Genomic DNA, 19,689 nt, shown 5'->3' on the forward strand with positions numbered 1-19,689 from the left:
TCCTGGCGCCTCCGCGCTCGCTCCCGCGGGGACTCACGGCGCGGCCGAGCCGGGCGGCGCTGGGAACAGCTGCGGCGGCGTCCTCGGCTGCAGCGCGGCTCTCCTCCGGGACCTGCGCCGCGCGGGGGAGGGGCGGGCAGGGGAGGAGAGCGGGCGGGCGGGCGGGCGGGCGGGAAGGGGCGGGAGCGCGCTCCTGCGGCGGCGGCGGCGGCGGCGGCCGTCCTCATCCCGGCGGCCCAGCGCTTGAGTAGACGCGGGGCTTCGCAAATGGCTTGTGCCGCTCTCGGTCTGGAAGCTCTTCAGCCCCTGCAGCCTGAGCCGCCCCCCGAGCCCGCCTTCTCCGAGGCGCAGAAGTGGATCGAGGTAGGTGCCCGCGGCTGGCGGGGGGCTTTGCAGGGGCAGCCCGGAGCCACCGACCCGCACACACACTGACGACAGGTCCAGCCTCGCCTCCCCCCACTTTCTTTTGCCAGCTGCTCCGGGGCACCCGTCAGGGCCTCGAGCGAGCTGCGACCCCCTGACGCTTTGGCACTGGCGTCTCGGGTGAGGGTGGGCGCGAAGGGGGGACACTGCGGTCTAGCTGTGCGTGTGGGGGGCAGGAAGCGGTCCCCTGAGCCTCCATCCTTCCTGCCCGTCAGCCGCGCAAATCTCAGCTCCTGCCGCTTCCAGGCGCTGCCAAAGGAAGCGCAGTGCGAGCAGAAGCGCCGCAAAGCCTCGTTATGCGCGAGCCCCTGGAGTCCTTGCCGACGCAGCATGTCGGGGGTCCTGCTCCCAGTCCTACCTCCACCCGTTGGCTCCCCCTCCCCGCCCTTCCCGGGCGGAGTTGTGCGTGTCTCCACGGAAGCGCATACCCACCGGAGCCTCTGGCTGTATTCCTGGCACCGGGTCAGGTGTGAGGCTGGCACAGCGCAGAGGGCCGGGGAGCCTGCAAGACCCACCTGAGAATGCGCCATCCGCAGAGACGTTGCCCAGCCATTGGCAGCTCCCACTCCATCGCAGAGGCGGTGGGACGGGCTCCCAGGTGCTGGGTACCCGGCCCCGTTGGCATATTTCACTTCTTAAATGACTCGGTGGCAGGCCAGGGAAATCACTGGAGCTCTCGACTCAGTCCAGGAAGCGCTCGCTGGGCGATCCTGATTCTCGATGTTTATCTGTAGATGCAGCTTGGTGGCCCTGCGCTCCCGAAATGAAGTGTCTGCGGGGGTCAGGACGCTAGGAGGGTGCGAGCGGGGAAAGGTGACCCATTATGATCCGTGCAGTGAGCCTCTGTTTTGCGGCTGGCGGCCTTTCTTGAGGCTTAGTGGGAGGCGAATTTGACCCTCTTTTCCTCAGGGACAGGCAGCTCTCCCTCCCTGGTAGTTCAAAGGAAGAAATGTACCGCTAAGTCATGATCCAGCAATGGTGAAGCCTCTTAGTACTCAGACTGTCACTTAGTGACACCCTTGTTGCTGCTGGGGTAACAGAGCTACGATGGTACAGATTTAAATCTGCTGAGATGCCTGGAGAAACCACCCTCACTTAATGCTGCTCTAATGCTCCAGCCACAGGCCTGCACCTTACAGGGTTAACCTGCTTCATACAAGCAAGAGTGTCAAGCAAAGTTTAGAAAGATCTATTTAAAATAGGGTTAAAGAAACAGAAGAATAAACTCGAGGCTCTATTGCTAAAAGCCCCAGTCGTGTCTCTCATAATTTGATGGCTAATGAGCAGATGAGAAAAAGACCGTGGCTTTTTATTTGTGAGATGTGGCTGGCACGGCTTGGGCTGTGACAGGTGCTTTCTCTGTGCTGCATACTTGGGCTCACAGGACATACAGGAAACATTTGTAGTCACTGGCTTGGTTGAGAGTTGGAGAGCTGTGTTTTTCATGTTCTTGAACTTTAAAATTCTCAGGAGAGATTTTGGATGTGGATGGTGATGAGGGGAGGGTGTAAGAGCAGAGCACTCTACGGTTCTTGAAGGCAAGCGGTGTATTCCCCATTTCCTTAATTGTGAGTAACACGGGCATACATACTATACTTTAAAAAAATGTATTGTGGGATCATTTGCACATAGGAAAGTGCACACATCTCAAGTGCACACCTCCATGAATTTTCACCTAGGTATATAGTACTCTAGCCCCCACTTAGATTACGATCTAAAACATTTTCTTCAGCCCAGGTCACAGTCTGTTTTTAAGTGGTGGTATATTTCAAGCTAAATATTATGCAGTGCAGAATATCAGCTTTTGTCCTGGTTCCACAGGTTTAAAAACAAGAAGGGCTTCCTTAAGAAAGCAGAGCCCCATTGGGCCCTATAGACAGTTGGGCATTGTTCTGGGTGCTTTACCAGATCTACCAATTTGAGAATGTGAAAGCCGTGACGGGCAGTGCGTGGCTTTAGGACGAAGCAGTCGTGGCGCTGTGCGTGTGCATTATTGAAGCGGCCTATCTCCTTTCAATCGCGGAGTTGGGTTTCACGGAAAGGAGAGCTTCCCCTCCCAGGCTGTATAAAAAGGTGTTTGCTCCGGGGAGAGATAGAGACCGTCCCTCTTCCTTCCCGGAGATTCCTCTTGAAATGTAAATGCCGCGTCTGCAAACCGGGGGAACCCAGGAGCAGTAACAGATGGTTCTGCGCGCAGTTGCCCAGTGAACAAAGATTCCTCGGCTAATATAGCAATAATGTAGTACTTAGTGTGAGCCGAGTTCCCAGGGGGACTGTTATCTCGAGACAATTGCATCTCCTTTAGGGGCCCCGTTGTCTTCGGCAACATCCTCATTGGTAGGGCTTTGTTTTTCACTTTTGTTCAGTTGGTGATTAAATTTCCCACAGCCTTTTTTTTTTTTTCTTCCTTTTTCTTTTGAGTAGTCAGGAATTTCACCCTTTCAGAAAAATGTTCCCTTGGGTGCAGCAGGTTAATAAACAAACTTTGCAGTTTTTCTCTCCTCTTCAGTCCCTGGTCTTCGTTGAGTCATGGATTGGTGAGAAAACTGTTCATTCTTAATAAAGGCTCAGGGAACAAGCTCCAGGAGATAACTTGTTAGTGAGGAATTTCTCTCGGCCTGCAGTCTTGGCTGTTTGAGGGCTGTGTTACTGGGCAGGAAACGGTGGCCTGGGAACCATGCCCCCATCTCACCCCACCCCCAGCTTCTGCCTTGGCTGGCAAAGGTGAAAGCCCTGATGGAGGTCACAGGCCAGGTGGGAACAGTTCCATAACACTTCCAGCGACTTTTTATAGCTGTCGGAGCAGGCTACGTGTCTTAATGTGGCTTTGGGGAGACTCCTGAAGGAAACGCAAACTTCACGTATTAACTCTGGCTACCAGCAGGCAGGGGCCTAATTTCCTTCCACATTCCTTTTCTAGAAGGCCTTCCAAAGCAAAGGGGCAGTGAGTGCAGCACAGCGGTTAGAGGTCAGGCTTTGGGGCTGGGCAGCCTGGGTTGGAATCCCAGGTGTATTGCCTTCTAGCTGTGTGACATTGGACAGGCTGTGTTTCTTCTCCTTTTGGTTCTAAATAGTTTCTTTGAAAGCTAGCGCTAGTCGTTAACAACAACAAAAATAACAAAGAGATATTGTTCAAAGCATCTGTAAAACAGGGGTACTAATAGTAGCTTACCTGCCTCCAAGGAGTGCTGTGAGAATGAAATAAGTTAATACATTTAAGATGCTTAGAATAGCACGCAGCATTTAGGAAGTGCTGCTTAAGTAGTGATCATTATTATTATTACCATTATATTACTACTGCTATTAATATCACTACTACCATTACTACTGTAGTACTGCTACTATTACCACTGTTATCTTTATTAATACTGTTATTGCTTCTATTGTTGTTAATAACAACTACAGCTGATTTTGGAAGAAAATCTTCAGAACCCTGAGTTTTTTAGTGTAAAAAATATAATTCAGTTGTCTACTGACCTAATTCTATTGTCTTACCTTATTAGCTCCAGATACCTGGACTAGAAGTTAAGTAGGTGTTGCGTGTTATTCTGACTTGAGTTAAAAGAGATTTAGGCATCAGAGGAAAACCAGTAATACCAACTGATAAGATGATCCTGATGGTCCAATAAGGTTTAGAAAATTATTCCTCAATACTGTGTTGACAATTTAAGTTTAACGCATAGTGTTTGTTAACCAAACTCCAAGCAGAATGCTCAATTCCTCTCTTCTTGCACACAATCCAACATTAAATCGTTAAACAAATGGTGGTTGTCTGAATATTCAACTCCAGGGTAGCAGTGTTTTGTTCATTGACGTTGTGTCAACTCCCTGTAGAAGAAGAATAAGTCCCCCATTTATTTTCCTTCCTCCTTCCTCCCTTCTTTGTCATCTTTCCCTCCCCCCCCGCCCCCCTGTGATGGTAGTTATTGAGTTACAAGACTATGTTAGCAGGTAGATGATTCTAATTTTCTTGGTCTCCCCCATCCCCTTTGCTTCTCCACCCACAAGAGTGTTTATCTGTTCTAATCTGTAGTTCTCCTCTGCAATGCCAAACACTTTCTGGAGAAACAGATGTCGCTTCAACTCAGTTTCAGTTGTGATTTGGAGCAAGTTGCCAGGCCTTTAGGAAGGGGTTGGAAATTTCAACCCAACTCAGCCTTACTTCTCAACTTGAGACGTTTCTGGACTCCTTTAACTTTAATCATAGCATGCCTGTGGGGCTTGGTGCTGCATATAATCTCATTTGTGACCTAACCCGTATTTCACATGAGTGGGAACTAGTACTGGGAGGGATCAGTTCATCATTTTGGGTCATCTCCCCCCCCCTCCCCCGCTCACATAGAATTGTTTTCTTATTCAACTGGGACCTGCTTTTGAAGATTAAAAGCACCGAGGGTACCTTAGCTCTCCAAGACTGAAAGCTGTTGTATTGTTTGGCAGTTGGGAGAATTTATCTGTAGCCTTTGAGAGAATGTAGCTTTTGGTGGCCAGGAACATACGACATTCGCGATGTAATGATGAATGAACATATGCCATGAGTTATATAGTCATTCTAATTCTCCTTCTCTGTCAGGACTTGATGACTCTTACATCATTTTACTACAACAAAGATTTAACTTTGCATATGGTTCTCTACTCTGCATGGAGAGCTAGGGAAGAGGAAGAAAAACTTTTCTGGGTAGCTCAAGAAAGGAGTGGTGGTCTGAATAGATATGGAAATGAGAGCAGGCAGCATCATTCTCACAGTGACATTTAAATAGTCTGGCTTGTTTGTATACAAGGGCTGCTATGACACAATGCTGTCACGTGGTAGGAGAACAGTGAGGTCCCACAGATTTGGGGAAAGGGGAAGTGGAGTGGGAGGTGGGGCTGGCTCTTCTGGTCCCAGCATCTCCCTGGAAACCAAGTTTGCATCAGGCAAGCTCCAAATGAGCAGACTGAGCTCTGGCCACCAAGAGGGCGGTGGAGTGGGGTGTGTGTTCCCCAGCAACTGGATCTCTGGGTCCCCGGCTCTCTATTGATGGATGACAATGGAGCCATGATGTGAACATCTGGCCGGTGATTCTGTGAGTGGAAGTTGGTGCTAGGTGGGACCAGGCAGCTCCTGGCAATTGGCCTGGAAACTTCTCTTTTTGCTTTGCACTATCCTGAAACTTAAAAGTGTCATAGCTAGGGGTAACAAGATAATGGTAAGGACGGTGATGAAACCAGGGCTCATGATGATAATAGCTGATATTTACTGAGTACTTACTATGTGTCAGGCACAGGGTGAAAAACTCATTAATCCCTTAGAAGTAAGTACTGTTATTATCCCCATTTACAGGTGAGAAAATATCTTCCCCAAAGTCACAAGTAAGTGGCAAAACTAGGACTTTAATCGAAAGCATCCTTTCTTAACTTCTACAAATATATGTACCCAGATATCCAAAATTTACAGCTGAAGACATTGTGGCTTCCAGGAATTAGGAGACTTGCTCAGGGTCACCTAGTCAGGAAGTACTGGTTAGAGTCAGGATTCGAAACCCAGGCTGTCTAACTTGGAAGCCCTTGTTATCTTTTTTTTTTTAATTATTATTTTTATTGAAATATAGTTGATTTACAATGTTGTATTTGTTTCAGGTGTACAGTAAAGTGATTCACTTTTACATATATATAAAAACATATATATATATTTTGTTTACATCCTCTTCCATTATAGGTTTTTACAAGATATTGAGTAGAGTTCCTTGTGCTATACAGTAGGTCCTTGTTGGTTATCTATTTTAAACATAGTAGTGTGTATATTTTCATCCCAAACTCCTAATTTATCCCTCTTTCCCCCCTCCCTTTTGGTAACCATAAGTTTGTTTTCTATGTCTGTGAGTCTATTTCTGTTTTGTAAATAAGTTCATTTGTATCCTTTTATTAGATTCCACATATAAGCCATATCGTATGATATTTGTCTTTCTCTGGCTTACTTCACTTAGTATATAATCTCTAGGTCCATCCATGTTACTGCAAATGGCATTATTTCCTTCTTTTTATGGCTGAGTAATATTCCATTGTATATATGCGCCACATCTTCTTTATCTATTCATCTGTTGATGGACATTTAGGTTGCTTCCATGTCTTGACTATCGTAAACAGTGCTTCTGTGAACATTGGGGTGCATGTGTCTTTTCGAATTATGTTTTTCTCCAGATATATATCCAGGAGTGGGATTGCAGGATCATATCCCTTATAGTGCTTCCTACATTTAGGACCATGTGTGAAAATTTCTGTAAGGACTGAGCTTTCTGTCCCTCTGACTGTGCAGAGGTTCCCCCCCACCCCTGCCTTTTTTCTGAGTCATGATGTGGATTTCAGAAGCTATGGCTCCCTAGTTTGTTTTTCTTCACAGTTTGTACCTTTCTGCTGCCAGGACTGAGGGGCTGTCCTCACTGGGACAGACCTTACATGGGGTGGGGGAGGGGCGGGACACCAGGTAGGTGGTGCTCCCAAGGCCCTCAGGCTCTGCGCCTTTGCTGGCTGCCTTCACACCTCACTTTGCTAAGGCGGAACTGGGCAATGGCATTGTCTGTAGTTCAGAGTTGCTAGCTTCCGGTTTCTGTCTCCTGTTGTTACAGCTCCCAGTCACTCCACTGAAGTTTTTTTTAGGGCAAATGGCCAATAAGTAAGTAGTTTAAAAAATTTTTAAAAAGCTTGCTGATTCCTTAACATACGATTACTTAAGAGGACAGATATTCTAGAATATTTTATGTTTGTGATATTAGGGACTATGGCTCTCTTGTTACAGTTTTACCTCCAATGGCTGTTCCATATGGGGATGAATAAATGCATAATAGTCCATGTGTGCTTTAGCATTTTCTATTGGAGAAGTTGAGTAGGTGTATCATTCCATACTTTACCTTCCCCAGAGAGTTTGAGTAAAGACCTACTACCTGTGTGATCTGTCTTGTGCTCCAAAACACAAAAGGCTATGGGTGCAAAGTGCTGTCTCTTCCCCATGCTGATGTGTTTAAGTGCTGTCGGCACATCTGTCTGAGGCCTTTGCCACAGCTCCTTCTCTCTTACCTGAGAGTTCTCCTGTTTGGACAGGAGCTCACCTGGGAACAGTTTTGTTGTTGAGTTCAGCCGAGAGGCAGGTCCTTCCAAGAGAGGAGATTGGCGGCCTCTCCTGCAGGTATCTCGGTCCCATCCTGAAGAACTGAAGGGTCTAAACAAAGTAGCTCTGTGACTTCTGGGAATCTTGGCTGTAGTCAGCATCCCTGTCACCTACATTCCAGTCTAACCCTAGTCATTTCGGCCTTTATTTTCACGGTTAAGGACTGAATCGCTTAACACTGGTTGATTTTTTTTTTTCTGCTTTAATAGCATAGTGCAACTTTTTTTTTTAACATTAGTGGATTTTTGACTAAACTACTTTCATTGGAGCTAGAGTTTTTAATTTTTTTGAAGCCCAGTTCACTCTTCTGTGATTTAGAAAACTGTGCAATACAATTGTATAATATTTCCCCTCATTTGTTCCCAAGGATGTGTGTGTGTTTACTTTTGAAGCAAAGGAAAGGTATCGGATAGGATCTTTTTGTGTGTGGGGGGGGAGGGTAGAGTGGGAAAAAGGAGGACTTCAGTGCAGTCAAGTGAGGAAAGGAAAGGATAACAGAACTTTATTTTTAAGTAATTGAGAAATATAAAAAGAGCCTAAATTAGAGGGTTACTAGAAGATACAGGAAAAAAAATAGTCCTTGAAAAAAAATAGTCCTTATAAAAAGAATGATGGAATATTGGAAAGACTTCTGCCTGGACACGGGGAGATGTTATATCTCTCTTTGCAAAGAAGAATGATGTCATGGAGTTCAGCTCTGCTGTGGTAAAATTCCATGTTTGCAATGTTGAAAACAATAATCCCAAAGAGATGTCCTCATGTAGCTAACCCTGATGGGGTGGCCGTCGAATCTCAGGGAATTAACTTTGGCATAAGGGGAAAAAAACAAGGTGACGTAGTCATAAAACATGCACCTAAGGAATATCTTGGCTGCCACCTTTTCTCACTAAACTTATACTATCAGCAAAACTGTATCCTTTTATTTATGCTGGGACCTTAAGGATAAAATATTGGTTAGGCTGAGAAAGCTCCATGTTTCCACGGCTCTGCATTCTGACTGTGACAGTTACAGCCATTGTAGGAGGGAGCTCGGCCTCCTGGTCAACCTTAGAAGTTAGGGATGTGCCCCACCCTTCTATTCCTAAAGAGCCCATTAGGAGACCATGTAAGAATAGACCTACACTTGTTTTTGTTTTTTATAAAGGTCAAGGGCAGAAGGGCTTTTTAAAATTTTTACATCCCAGTACTGTTATAAAAAAGTCCTCAGCCTTATTTTTTACCAAGTGGGACACTAAGTGAGGAATTGAAGTTATTTATTGTGGAGCAGACGGCTCTCTTTTCCTCTCCTAAGAAATATTTAAAAAAATGATATTCAAACAATTATTTTATTCTAATGGGAAACTGAATGAAGGCTAGGATAGGCTCAGTCAAATGGTTTAAGATACGAAAATAATTATTTGGGATGCTTGGCTGTCACTCACTTATAAGTTCACTTCAGTGTAAACACTAAAAGTAAGCATTAATGGTGAAAATAAGCATTAATGTGTGAAAGTGTTTTAAACAAATTTTAATATTCATTTCCTGAAAAGTGTTAACTAAGCCCCAACCATATACCAGGCATAGTGCTGAGAACCAAGGTTAGGTGGCGAACAGAGTAAACATAATCCTGCTCGCAGGAAAAGTACAGTGTAGTTGTGGTGTGTGTGAGGTAGAGCTTAAACAATAAATTCATGATAACAAATTGGGATAATTGCTATGACAACAAAGAATGGGGGACTTAAGAGAAAAGAACTTTAGGCAGACAAGGACTCATAGTGGAAGTAATATGTAAGCTGAGACCAGTGAAGGGTGCTGAGCAAGGGAATTAGACTGGTGCTAATTTATTGAGATAAGAGCTTATGTGTACACACAACACATGCTTTTATGCTCTTATAGTTTAACAGGTGTGTATGTAAGGGAGGGGGCGGAGAAGGGAGCTGAGTCAGAAATTCTCAAATATTCTTGCCGGCCACTTAGAGTGGGGTTTGCATGATGGTCTACATACCACTTAGGACCAAGGCACAATAAATCAAGAGACCCTCTTCTAGGAGAAATGGCAGAGAGGACTTTGGGATTTACATTTAAGCTTGGACTCTGGGATTAAAATTCTTAACACAGAATAGGGGCTGTAGACGCTGCATTCCACTCTGAAGTGAGAAGGGGCTGCAAGAAACCTGCCTACTTTTCAGTGAGTAAGCAGAGCAATTTTGTGTGAGACTTTGGGTCGTGACCCACAGATGTCCTTTGATTTGGGAACTTGTCTCCCAAATTCCTCTGAAAGAAGGTGCTTTATAAACTAATAAAGTCACATGTCATTTGGGAGCCCCAGAAATTGTAAACTCTGTGACTTAGGTGTCTTTTACCACTAGATCCCCTTCCTCATGGTCCAACATGGCTGCTAGAGATTCATCATCACGTCACCTTTCCAGGAAGCAAGAGGGAGGAAGGGAAAATGAAGAGTGCATCTTTTCCTTATAAGATGTCTTTTAGAAAAGTCTTCCTGACACTTCTGGTTCCATTTTATTGCCCAGAATTTCAGTAACATAGCCGCTCCTGATTGCAGGGGAGGGTGTAATGTTTCCATGTAATAATCTGGGTTCTGTTCCTTAGGAGAAAGGGGAGGATGGTGGTTGAGGTAGGGGCACCCTGGAGTGCCCCTTCTCCACTTCTCCAGGGACAAATCCTTCCAGACAGGGCTTAAATATGACTGCCTCTGAGGCAGACTCGCTGATTCCTTTAAGCCCACTAATCCTTTTCTGTGCACACCTGACATTTAGAATTCATCTCTATTAGAAAATTGTCATATTTCATTGTAATGAATATATGGTTGCTTGGGATCTACCTACTTTGATAAACCCCACAGCTCTTGTGGCCAAGGTCTGGGTTCTTAGCGATCGTCTCACTCCTCTTCAATTTATTCACTTTGCTCCCCATTAGGGCCTCACAGCCATATTCCCTGCTGCCCGAGAGATTTCCCGGTGAGCTTGTGCCCAGCTATGATTGCCTGATTGGCACTTGGACTCTGCCGTGGCAGAGAAAATAGACTCTGTTGCTGCCCTGACAGGAAGCAAATTTTTTTTTTTTTTAAAGACTGATTAAAAAAAGCAGTTTACCCAGTAGTTGCCTGGAGACAGTCAGTGATTGGACACTTGGAAAGTGATTCCACTCTTGGCTCTTAGGTAGGTGATATCAGTTGAAGGAATTATTTAGGAGGCCACCCTTCCCCTCAGGTTGGACTGGTACAGGGCTCACTGCACTTGGCATTTCTGTCTGCAGGGCTGGAGAGCAGACATCACCTTTCTTTAAATAAACATGCTCCCCAGCATTCTGCCCCGGGACTCTCACCCCCTCTTTCTCTCCCCACCTCAACCAATCAGTCAGGCTCCTCGGGACTCTCACCCCCTCTTTCTCAGTCAGGCTCCTCTCTCTCCCCTGTTGTAGGATCTAGCTAAAGAAAAAGCACGGAGGAATTTTACTGTAGTGGTCATCTGTATGAATTCTTATTAGATAGGTATTTCTAAAAGGACAATACCCCGTAAAAACTAATGACCAGCAGCTGGTATTAATAAGTGACTATGGCTATGACCATTCATTGTCATGACCCAGTGGAAACACTGAGAAATGGCATCCTCTCTGCCTTTCCTACAGAAAATTTAAAAAGGAGCTTGTGGAGCTGAATGTTGTTATCAACCAACAGACGTGGTTGCCGCCTGTTTCCTCAGGAACCTTGCAAGATGTCATAAATAGGAGGGGTGGGTGACAAGTGGAGGCCTGATTCATTATGTTGCAAGAATTGACGGAATGTGATAATGTAGTGATAAGGTAGCTAGTTCAGTGACAAATAAAAATAATAATAGTTAACACACTTCTAGAGCACTTATCATGTGGCATTGCTAGTCTCGGTGCTTGAGTTACTATATAATGTAATGTAATGTAATGTAATAACCTAGCACTGTGCCCAGCAGATAAGGTGCTTCTCAGGTAAGCACCATTTTATGCCCATTTTATCAATACATGACGGGAAAACTGGAGTACAGAAATGTTCATTGATTTGCCTGAAGTCACATAGTTAATAAGTGGCAGAGCTGGGGTTTGAATCCAGGCAGTTTTGTTCCAGAGCTTGAGCTTGGGCTGGTGACTGCTATGCTCTAGAAGGAAAAGCAAAACTTCTAAAAGGATCATGATCCCAAATATCTAAGCAAGCAGGTGACCTCTGGCTTCCTCTTTCCCTTGGCAGCTGTTTAGTGGGCATCTTCTGTGTGCATGGTACTGTTAGTTGCTAGGAAACAGTTCCATCTCTGTGATTCCTGAGCACATTCTGTGGAACTGGAGCCCTTTCGTTGCTTTTAAAAAGATAAATTTTGGCAGGCGAGTGGTTACAACTATGATGAAAAACCATTATAGGAGCAGAATAAACCATAGCCGATGGGTGGAACTATTTTTACTTCCTTTCTCTTCACCAATCTCTTTCCCTCTGGTTGAGACCTGGCTCCCCATCTGTGTTCAAGTAGTCCTGGAACAGAAATTATTATTAACAGGAGGGAGAAAAGCATGTGTAGTTAGTGTGTGTCCCTGCTGGCTGCTCTACATTTGTCATCCTATTTAGTCCTTGTGTAACACATATCTGTTGCCCACCGAACCAGTTCAAGGGTCTTTACTGTGCCTGTTCCAGTAAGTTTTAGTCATGTTAAGACTGGCAGGCAAGTTGGTCAGGACTCTGATCCGATGTGGCTCCAGGGCCCTTAAATGATGCCCCTCGCAATGGTGCTTCTCTTGGCTCACACATCTGGTACCTCCTGGTCGCAGCTCCACTCTCAGACCCCTTACCCGGCATGGACCCCTGGTGTTCTGAGCAAATGCAGTTGGCTCTGCTATAATTTATGTTTCCGTAGTGTGAATTATCTCATATGCAATTGAGAAATAGGATGTGATGCTTTTAAGATGCAAGTTGCGGTGGTTTGTATGAGATTTTTCTTAGCACCTTAGTATTTTGCATCACCAATTAGCGGTAATTGAAAGCAAAGGAGGCTAGTGGAAGTGAACGGGGGAGGCGATGGCACCTTGTTCTCGCTCTGGGCTCCATCTGGCTTTGCACTGATTAAAAAGTCTGATTTTCCCAGATATTTGTGTGTCTTATCTTATCTCCATAATGCAGGAGCTTCAGTCTTTCCTCACACGCTTTCCATACTGCACCCTTGCCCCACCCCACCTTTTTGGTAAAATTCCACATTTATTCTATAATAGGAAATAGAAAGCATCTTTTTATTTGTGCTAGTAATTCTCAGTTTCTCATTGTTTTTGTTAGTGTTCTGGTTATAAAGTTGAATGGGATTTGAGCCTTCTGCCCCACCTCTAAATTTTCCATAAGCCCTGTTATATTTTAGTGTTTGATTTTGCAAAATATGAGGTTTTTGGTTGTTTGTCTTACTTTGGGACATTACTGATTCATTTTTAGGAATGTGCGTTGTTGTTTTATAGTAGAAATACTTGGATCTTAGTGTCTTGTGCAGACTTACTATCACTCACAGGCTCACACACACACAGATGTATAAAACAACCGCTGGAAGATTCCTGATGCTGGAATTGAGGATCTTGGGTCCTAAGGAAACATTTTTAGGAACTTCATATTTCCTATCTACTGTCAGATGACCTTGGACAACATTCCTCAGAGAAGCTCCTACTGATTTTGGAGAGGTGGTGGAATAGTGCATTGTTTTTCCTGAGGCATTTTTCTTTGGGACTTTATGCCTTGGTGGTACTTAGAGCAGTGTCCTTCTCCCCAATGGAACCTATGAGAATTATTTGTTGTGGGTGAGAAGCTCTTGGAAATGAGGCGAGTTGGAAATGAGGAAACTGAGACTTGAGGGTAAGTGTAGGTGGTTTGTCCGGAGGGTTGCTGGCTTCTAGGCTGCGACTCGTGTGGCCTTCCTGAGCCAGTATATACATATTGGCAACTTGTCTCAGTTTGGGACATTATTCGTTCATTCATTATATATTTATTGAGCATATCCTAAGAACTCAGGAGTAGATGAGACAAATGTGGTCCCTGCCCTTGTGAAGTTACACTCTACCAGGAGAGACAGACCCTGAACATAGAATTCTGTGTGTGTGTGATGCACATTCAGAAAGGGAAGAGCCGGTTGTGTGGACATGGAGAGGGTTGGGCCTCATTTGGTCTGTGGGGCCTCAGGCAGCCTCTCTGAGGAAGTGCTGTGTAAGCTGAGACCCAAAGGATGAGCAGGGACTGACCAGACAACAGAGAGCAAGAAATTGTGTTCCAGGTGGAGGCTGAGGGGTGTGTGAAGACTCCACAGAAAGCGCTGGAGGAGCCCAGTGAGGTGGGTGTGTTGGAAGTCAGGGTGAGGGAGGTGCGGGATGAAGCTGGAAGGCGGGGTGGAGGGAGGGCTGCTCAGCCTGGTGCAGGAGGTGGGAGTCCTCAGAGCTGCCTGGCCCTAGCCTAGGGCCATGGCTGGCTCTCTGTTGGACGACAGGGACCAGATTTTCTCCACACTTCTTCAAATTATCATAGTTCATGATAATAATTTATGAGGGCTTGAGACTTCCCTGGTGGCGCAGTGGTTAAGAATCCACCTGCCAATGCAGGGGACACGGGTTCGAGCTCCGGTCCGGGAAGATCCCACACGCTGCGGAGCAGCTCAGCCCGTGCGCCACAACTGCTGAGCCTGCGTTCTAGGGCCCGGGTGCTACAGTTACTGAGCCCACACGCTGCAACTACTGAAGCCCACGCACCTAGAGCCCGTGCTCTGCAACAAGAGAAGCCACCGCAATGAGAAGCCCACGCACAGCAACGAAGAGTAGCCCCGGCTCGCCGCAACTAGAGAAAGCCCGTGTGCAGCAACGAAGACCCAACGCAGCCAAAAATAAATAAATTAAATAGATAAATTAAAAAATAATAATAATTTATGAGGGTGTATTGCCTATGGCCCTATTCTAAGCATTTAACTTCTCAACCATCGTGTGAGCTAGGTGCAAACTCTTATTACTCCCATTTTACAGAGAAATAAGTAAATAGTCGAAGGTTACACAGCCATTAGGTGGTGGAGCTGATCTTCAAACCCAGGCAGTCTGGCTGCTTTACCTCTGCTAGTAACCACCATGCTGTGGGATGTGATACAGGCTCGTCACCAAGGGCAACCTTGAAGGATATTGGTGATGGGGTGGGGGGGCAGTAGTGAAGAGGTGGGGTGGGGTGGAGATGGGGATGATGCCCCAGGATGCTGGAGGCCCGTGTTGGCTTTAGAAATGTTTTCAGTATTTTTAAAGAAACTCCCCAAATGAATCTCTTTACCCAGTACACTGCTTGACAGTTGCTGCTACCTGGAAAAGAGAGTGATTTTATGCAGATGAGACCCTAGGCATCTCTCTAACCCTACATTCTAATGCATATGTCATGGTCTTGGTTCCCAAGTGGCCTGATGGACCCTGGGGTTGCTCTGACATAATAAACCACTGACTTTTAACTTGCATCAAGAGTTGTGAATTGTATAATGTGTTAAAAATGTTTTTTCCTATTCATTTGGCTTTTATTTGGGTGTGTTTAGTGATTTTTTTCATTCAAACATTCTTCTGTGTGTTTTAGTTAGTATTCTGACGGTTGCAACAAACAGAAATCCAACCTAAAGTGGCTTTAGAAAAAAGATGGTGTATTGGCCTATTGACAGTCTGGAGGTAGATTCCTACTTCAGATGAGGCTGACTCAGCGGCTCAATGGTATCAGTAAGGACAAGGATTCTCTCAGCCTTTCAACTGTGCTGTACATTGCATGGCTTTATGCTCTGGCTTTATGTAATGTATCCATGCCTGCCCTACAGCATTCCAGAAAGTCCAGGCTTTTCCATCTGAGGACTCGGCGGGACAAGAGCAATTCCAGTCCTCATATTCTCTTTACACCCTCTGGCCACAGAAAGGAGACACAGCCCTCTTTCATGATCACCCGGGGAGTGGGTCAGTTGGTTAGCTGAAGTCAGTCGGGGTCCACCCTGGTCCATCCCTACCACTGGCTGCTACCCAACAGTGAAGTGGTGAATTCCCTAAAGGAAAACCTAGGGGAAGTAGATGATGATGAGATTACCAATAAACCTTACCAGTATTTTAATTAAAATGCGGTAATATATAGGAATGTGTACGTGGGTGGCAAGACTATAGAGAAAAACAAGGACATAGTTAAAAAACTGAGAACAATGGCTATTTCTTGGAGGTGAGTTTGGGGTTATAATCTAAGATTGGTTAAAAAAGGCATTAATAGATTGTTTCATTCCTATTTTTAGAAGATTAGAAAAGGGTCAGTTTTAGAGATATCACTGAGTGTCAGGTGCCCAACCCAGCACTTAAGTGGTTCTACTAGGTGTAAAAGTGTGATTGAGTGAATCAGATTGATTTTGAAGTGTTGATTAAAAAGTAATATAACTCCCACAACTTAATAGCAAAACTACAAACAATCTGATTAAAAAATAGGCAGAGGAACTGAATAGACTTTTTTCCCAAGACGACATACAGATGGCCAACAAGTACATGAAAAGGTGCTCAACGTCACTAATCATCAGGGAAATGCAAATCAAAACCACAGTGAGATATCACCTCACGCTTGTTAGAATGGCCATCCTCAAAAAGACAATAAATAACACGTGTTGGTGAGGACGTGTAGAAGAGGGAACCTTTATGCACTGTGGGTGAGCATGTAAATTAGTGCAGCAACTATGGAAAACAGTATGGTGGTTCCTCAAAAAATTAAAAATAGAACTACCATATGATTCAGCAGTTCCATTTCTGGGTATTTTTCCAAAGAGAACAAAAACACTAATTCAAAAAGATATATGTATCTGTGTGTTCATCACAGCATTATTTACAATAGCCAAGATATGGAAACAACGTAACTGTCTATCAACAGATGAATGGATAAAGAAGACGTCATACACACACACACACACACACACACACACACAGTTGAATACTACTTAGCCATAAAAAAGGAGATCTCACCATTTGTGACAACATGAATGGATCTTGAAGGCATTATTATAAGTGAAATAAGTCAGACAGAGAAAGACAAATATTGTATGGTCTCACTTATATGTGGAATCTTTATAAAAAAAGTTGAACTTGTGAAAACAGAGAGTAGAAGAGTGGTTGCCAGGAGGTGAGGGTGGGGGAAATAGGAAGAGGTTAGCAAAAGGGTACAAACTTTCAGGCATAAGATGAATAAAGTCTGAAGATTTAATGTATAACGTGGTGACTGTAGTTGATAATACTGTGTAATTGAAATTTGCTAAGAGAGTAGAACTTAATGTTCTCACCAAAAAGAAAACCACAACCCATATATATGTGTGTGTATATATATACACACACATATATATATATATAAACAAATATATAAATAAATATGTGAGGTAACGGAATGTGTTAACTAACTAGGTGGGAGGAATCCTTTCACAATATATATACATATCTGTATCAAATCATCACAACGTACATTTTAAATATCTTATAATTTTATTTGTCAATTATATTTCAATAAAACTGAAAAAAATAACATAAAAAGGTCCAAACTGGGTACTTCAATTCTCCTTTTTTCTCAATATATATTGACCTTTTTACTGAATTATATAAAAGAGCAGCTTTTAAAAAATGTTAGAAATGAAAGTATCCAATACCAGAATCTGATTTGTTTTCCCCATTAAATTTCACATTCCTCAGGTGAGGATGTATTTTGTGGAGGCTGAAGCCTAGAAATAGCAAAACCACACGGTTGTCGTCTGCTGGAGAATGCTCAGCCCTGTGCCTGTGCGCTTCCCAGGCATGTGGGCCTTCTAAAAGTGGGTTCGGCGGCTGTCACCCACTGATCCTCTGGCTGAGTGACCCAGATTGGCACAGCGCAGCTGGATCCTATGCAGAGCCTGTACGGGAAAGAGGAGGGTAAAAATAAAAACCGGTTGGACAGTTTAGGCGCCGTCAGGGTACTTGAAAGCTCACTGGTAGCTTTGCTAGTCCTTGGTCAGATTTTCACTTTTTTTTTTAAGGGATAGTAGTGGTTACAGGGACAGTTTCCTAGGTTTCTTAAATGGTAAAATAATTTCATATAGCACAGCAAAACACAGTCTAAGGTGCTTTTTTCTGTATGTAGAAAATATGTTTTTTGAGTTTAGAATATTTTGCCTATGAGTTTAGAATATTTTGCCTATTTATCCCACTACTCAACATTCAAGTCTGTAATAAAACTTTTTTCCAAAGGCATCTCTTTAATGGAATTACTCTCTGAAATAAGACCTCTCTCTCTTTGATAATAGAGTGAAATGAGCTTGTCATTATAGGGTTTTTTAAAAAATAGTTTTCTTTGTTATAAAAAGAAAGAGTAACAGTGTTTAAGTATGGTGTCGATTATCTAATGAGAATAGTTTTTCAATCCTGTCATTTTCTGGATTTTGAAATTTCTGTTTTAAAGTGCAGATTTGCTAATTTTTGAAGCTCTGGTCCTTACTAGTGGAAATTTCGAGATTTTTGTTTTTGGCATTTGACCAATATATTTTGTTAAAGTGCAAAAGCAAATTCTGTGTCACGGTTTCCTCAGTTACTGATAGCTTTGAAGCATGTGACAATTTTTTTCCTCCTGAATGCTTTGTGTCTTTTAGTGTAAGCATCTCTCTGTGATCTGTAGATTGAAAATTAAATCCCCAAATGGACTTTGCCTTGCAATAGCAATATAAAAGAATATTAAGTATTGATATTTTAAATATATGGAGATATATGGGGAATGTGAGTATAAATTATTTTTAAAATAAAATTTAAAAAGATCTCAAAATACCCTTTTGGAGACACATCTTTTTAATGCAATATTTATATCATTAATGCTAGTTTGGAATAAGAGTTCTAAGAATTTTCTTACATATCATTTATTAAGTTACTCATTATTTTGAAATCTACTAAGAGACTAATAATGCCTATGGATATCTTTTGGCGGTGATAGAAATATTCTAGAATTAGATAGTGGTGATGTTTGCCCATTTATTTATAGTACTTAGTGGAAATACTGAAATATTCTGAATTATACATCTAAAAGAGTGAGTTTTATGTTAAAAAATCTATTAAGAGCTCTTAATGTTGTTATAACTATTCTCAAGATGTGTAAAAAACACATGAAATTAAGGTATATATTAATCAACTCTTGGTACAGCAGTGCAGTGTGACACACCGCCCACCAAAACTCACAGTGGCAGATAGCAATCTTTTTTAGCTCACGGTTCCAATGGTCTGCTGGAGCAGTTCTGCTTCAAGCTCTGGGTTGACTGCGCTTGGGTCAAGACTGTGGGGTTCAGATCTGCTTCATGTGTGTTTGTTCTCCTTGGACCAGAGGCTACCTGGGAGATGTCTTCATGGCAAATGAATGACAGGTGCACCAGAGCCCAGCCAAATCATGCAATGGACTTAAATTCTCCACTTGCATCACATCTACTCACATTCCACTGCCAAAGCAAGTGATGTGGCCAAGTCATTGAGACAGGGAAAGACATTTTGCTCACAGTAGGAGGGGAGGGGAGTGAATATTCGTCAAACAATACTCCAGTCTATCACAAAGTGTTTGTGGTTCCTCGTAGCCACAAAGGGAGAAGAGAACATTTCTCCCTGGGTAGGGATCAGTATCTTTGAGGAGATAGATGGGCATTGGGTTGAGTCTTGATAAATGAGCAAGTGTTGTCAGTTGGATGGGGAAGGTAAGGGTGAGGAGAGATGAGAGCAAGTGTTGGAGAAGGGCCTTCTAGATCATGAGAGCAGCTGGAGCAGAGAGATGGAGATTTGTAGGAGCAGGGTATGTTTAGGAAGCAGCAGGGCCAGAGTATAGCATTTGGAAAGGGCTGCTGGGAGAAAAGACTGGGTCCTATCAATGAAGACCTTGTGCACCATGCCTTAGGGTTTGGTGTTGGAACTGAAAGGGCTGGGCTCTGGAATCAGACAGCCTGAGTTCAAAACTTCACCCTTCCATTTACTAGCTCTGTGACTGTGGGGAACTTACTTAGCATCTCTGTGCCTTAGTTCATCATCTGTAAAATGGTAAGAGTATTCTCAGTGTCTACCTCATGAACTGTTAGGCTCAAAAAGTTAACACACAGAAGGCCCCTATAAAAGTACTT

The 19,689-nt window shown here is 43.8% G+C and overlaps 1 protein-coding gene across 1 annotated transcript in view; it reads left to right on the plus strand.

The window, feature by feature from the left end:
• The first annotated feature begins 222 nt into the window (after positions 1-222).
• Positions 223-19,689, plus strand: part of LOC149749142 (LIM and calponin homology domains-containing protein 1-like) — a 165,378-nt gene continuing 145,911 nt past the window's right edge. Inside the window, exon 1 of the mRNA XM_089911835.1 lies at positions 223-363. Coding sequence (XP_089767961.1) covers positions 268-363 — 96 coding nt within the window. The 5' untranslated portion in view covers positions 223-267. The remainder of the gene's footprint in view (positions 364-19,689) is intronic.

Source organism: Delphinapterus leucas, chromosome 5, assembly GCF_059928025.1.
Source record: "Delphinapterus leucas isolate spDelLeu-1000000601 "Yukka" chromosome 5, BTC_Dleu_Yukka2, whole genome shotgun sequence".
Classification (NCBI taxonomy): Eukaryota; Metazoa; Chordata; class Mammalia; order Artiodactyla; family Monodontidae; genus Delphinapterus; species Delphinapterus leucas.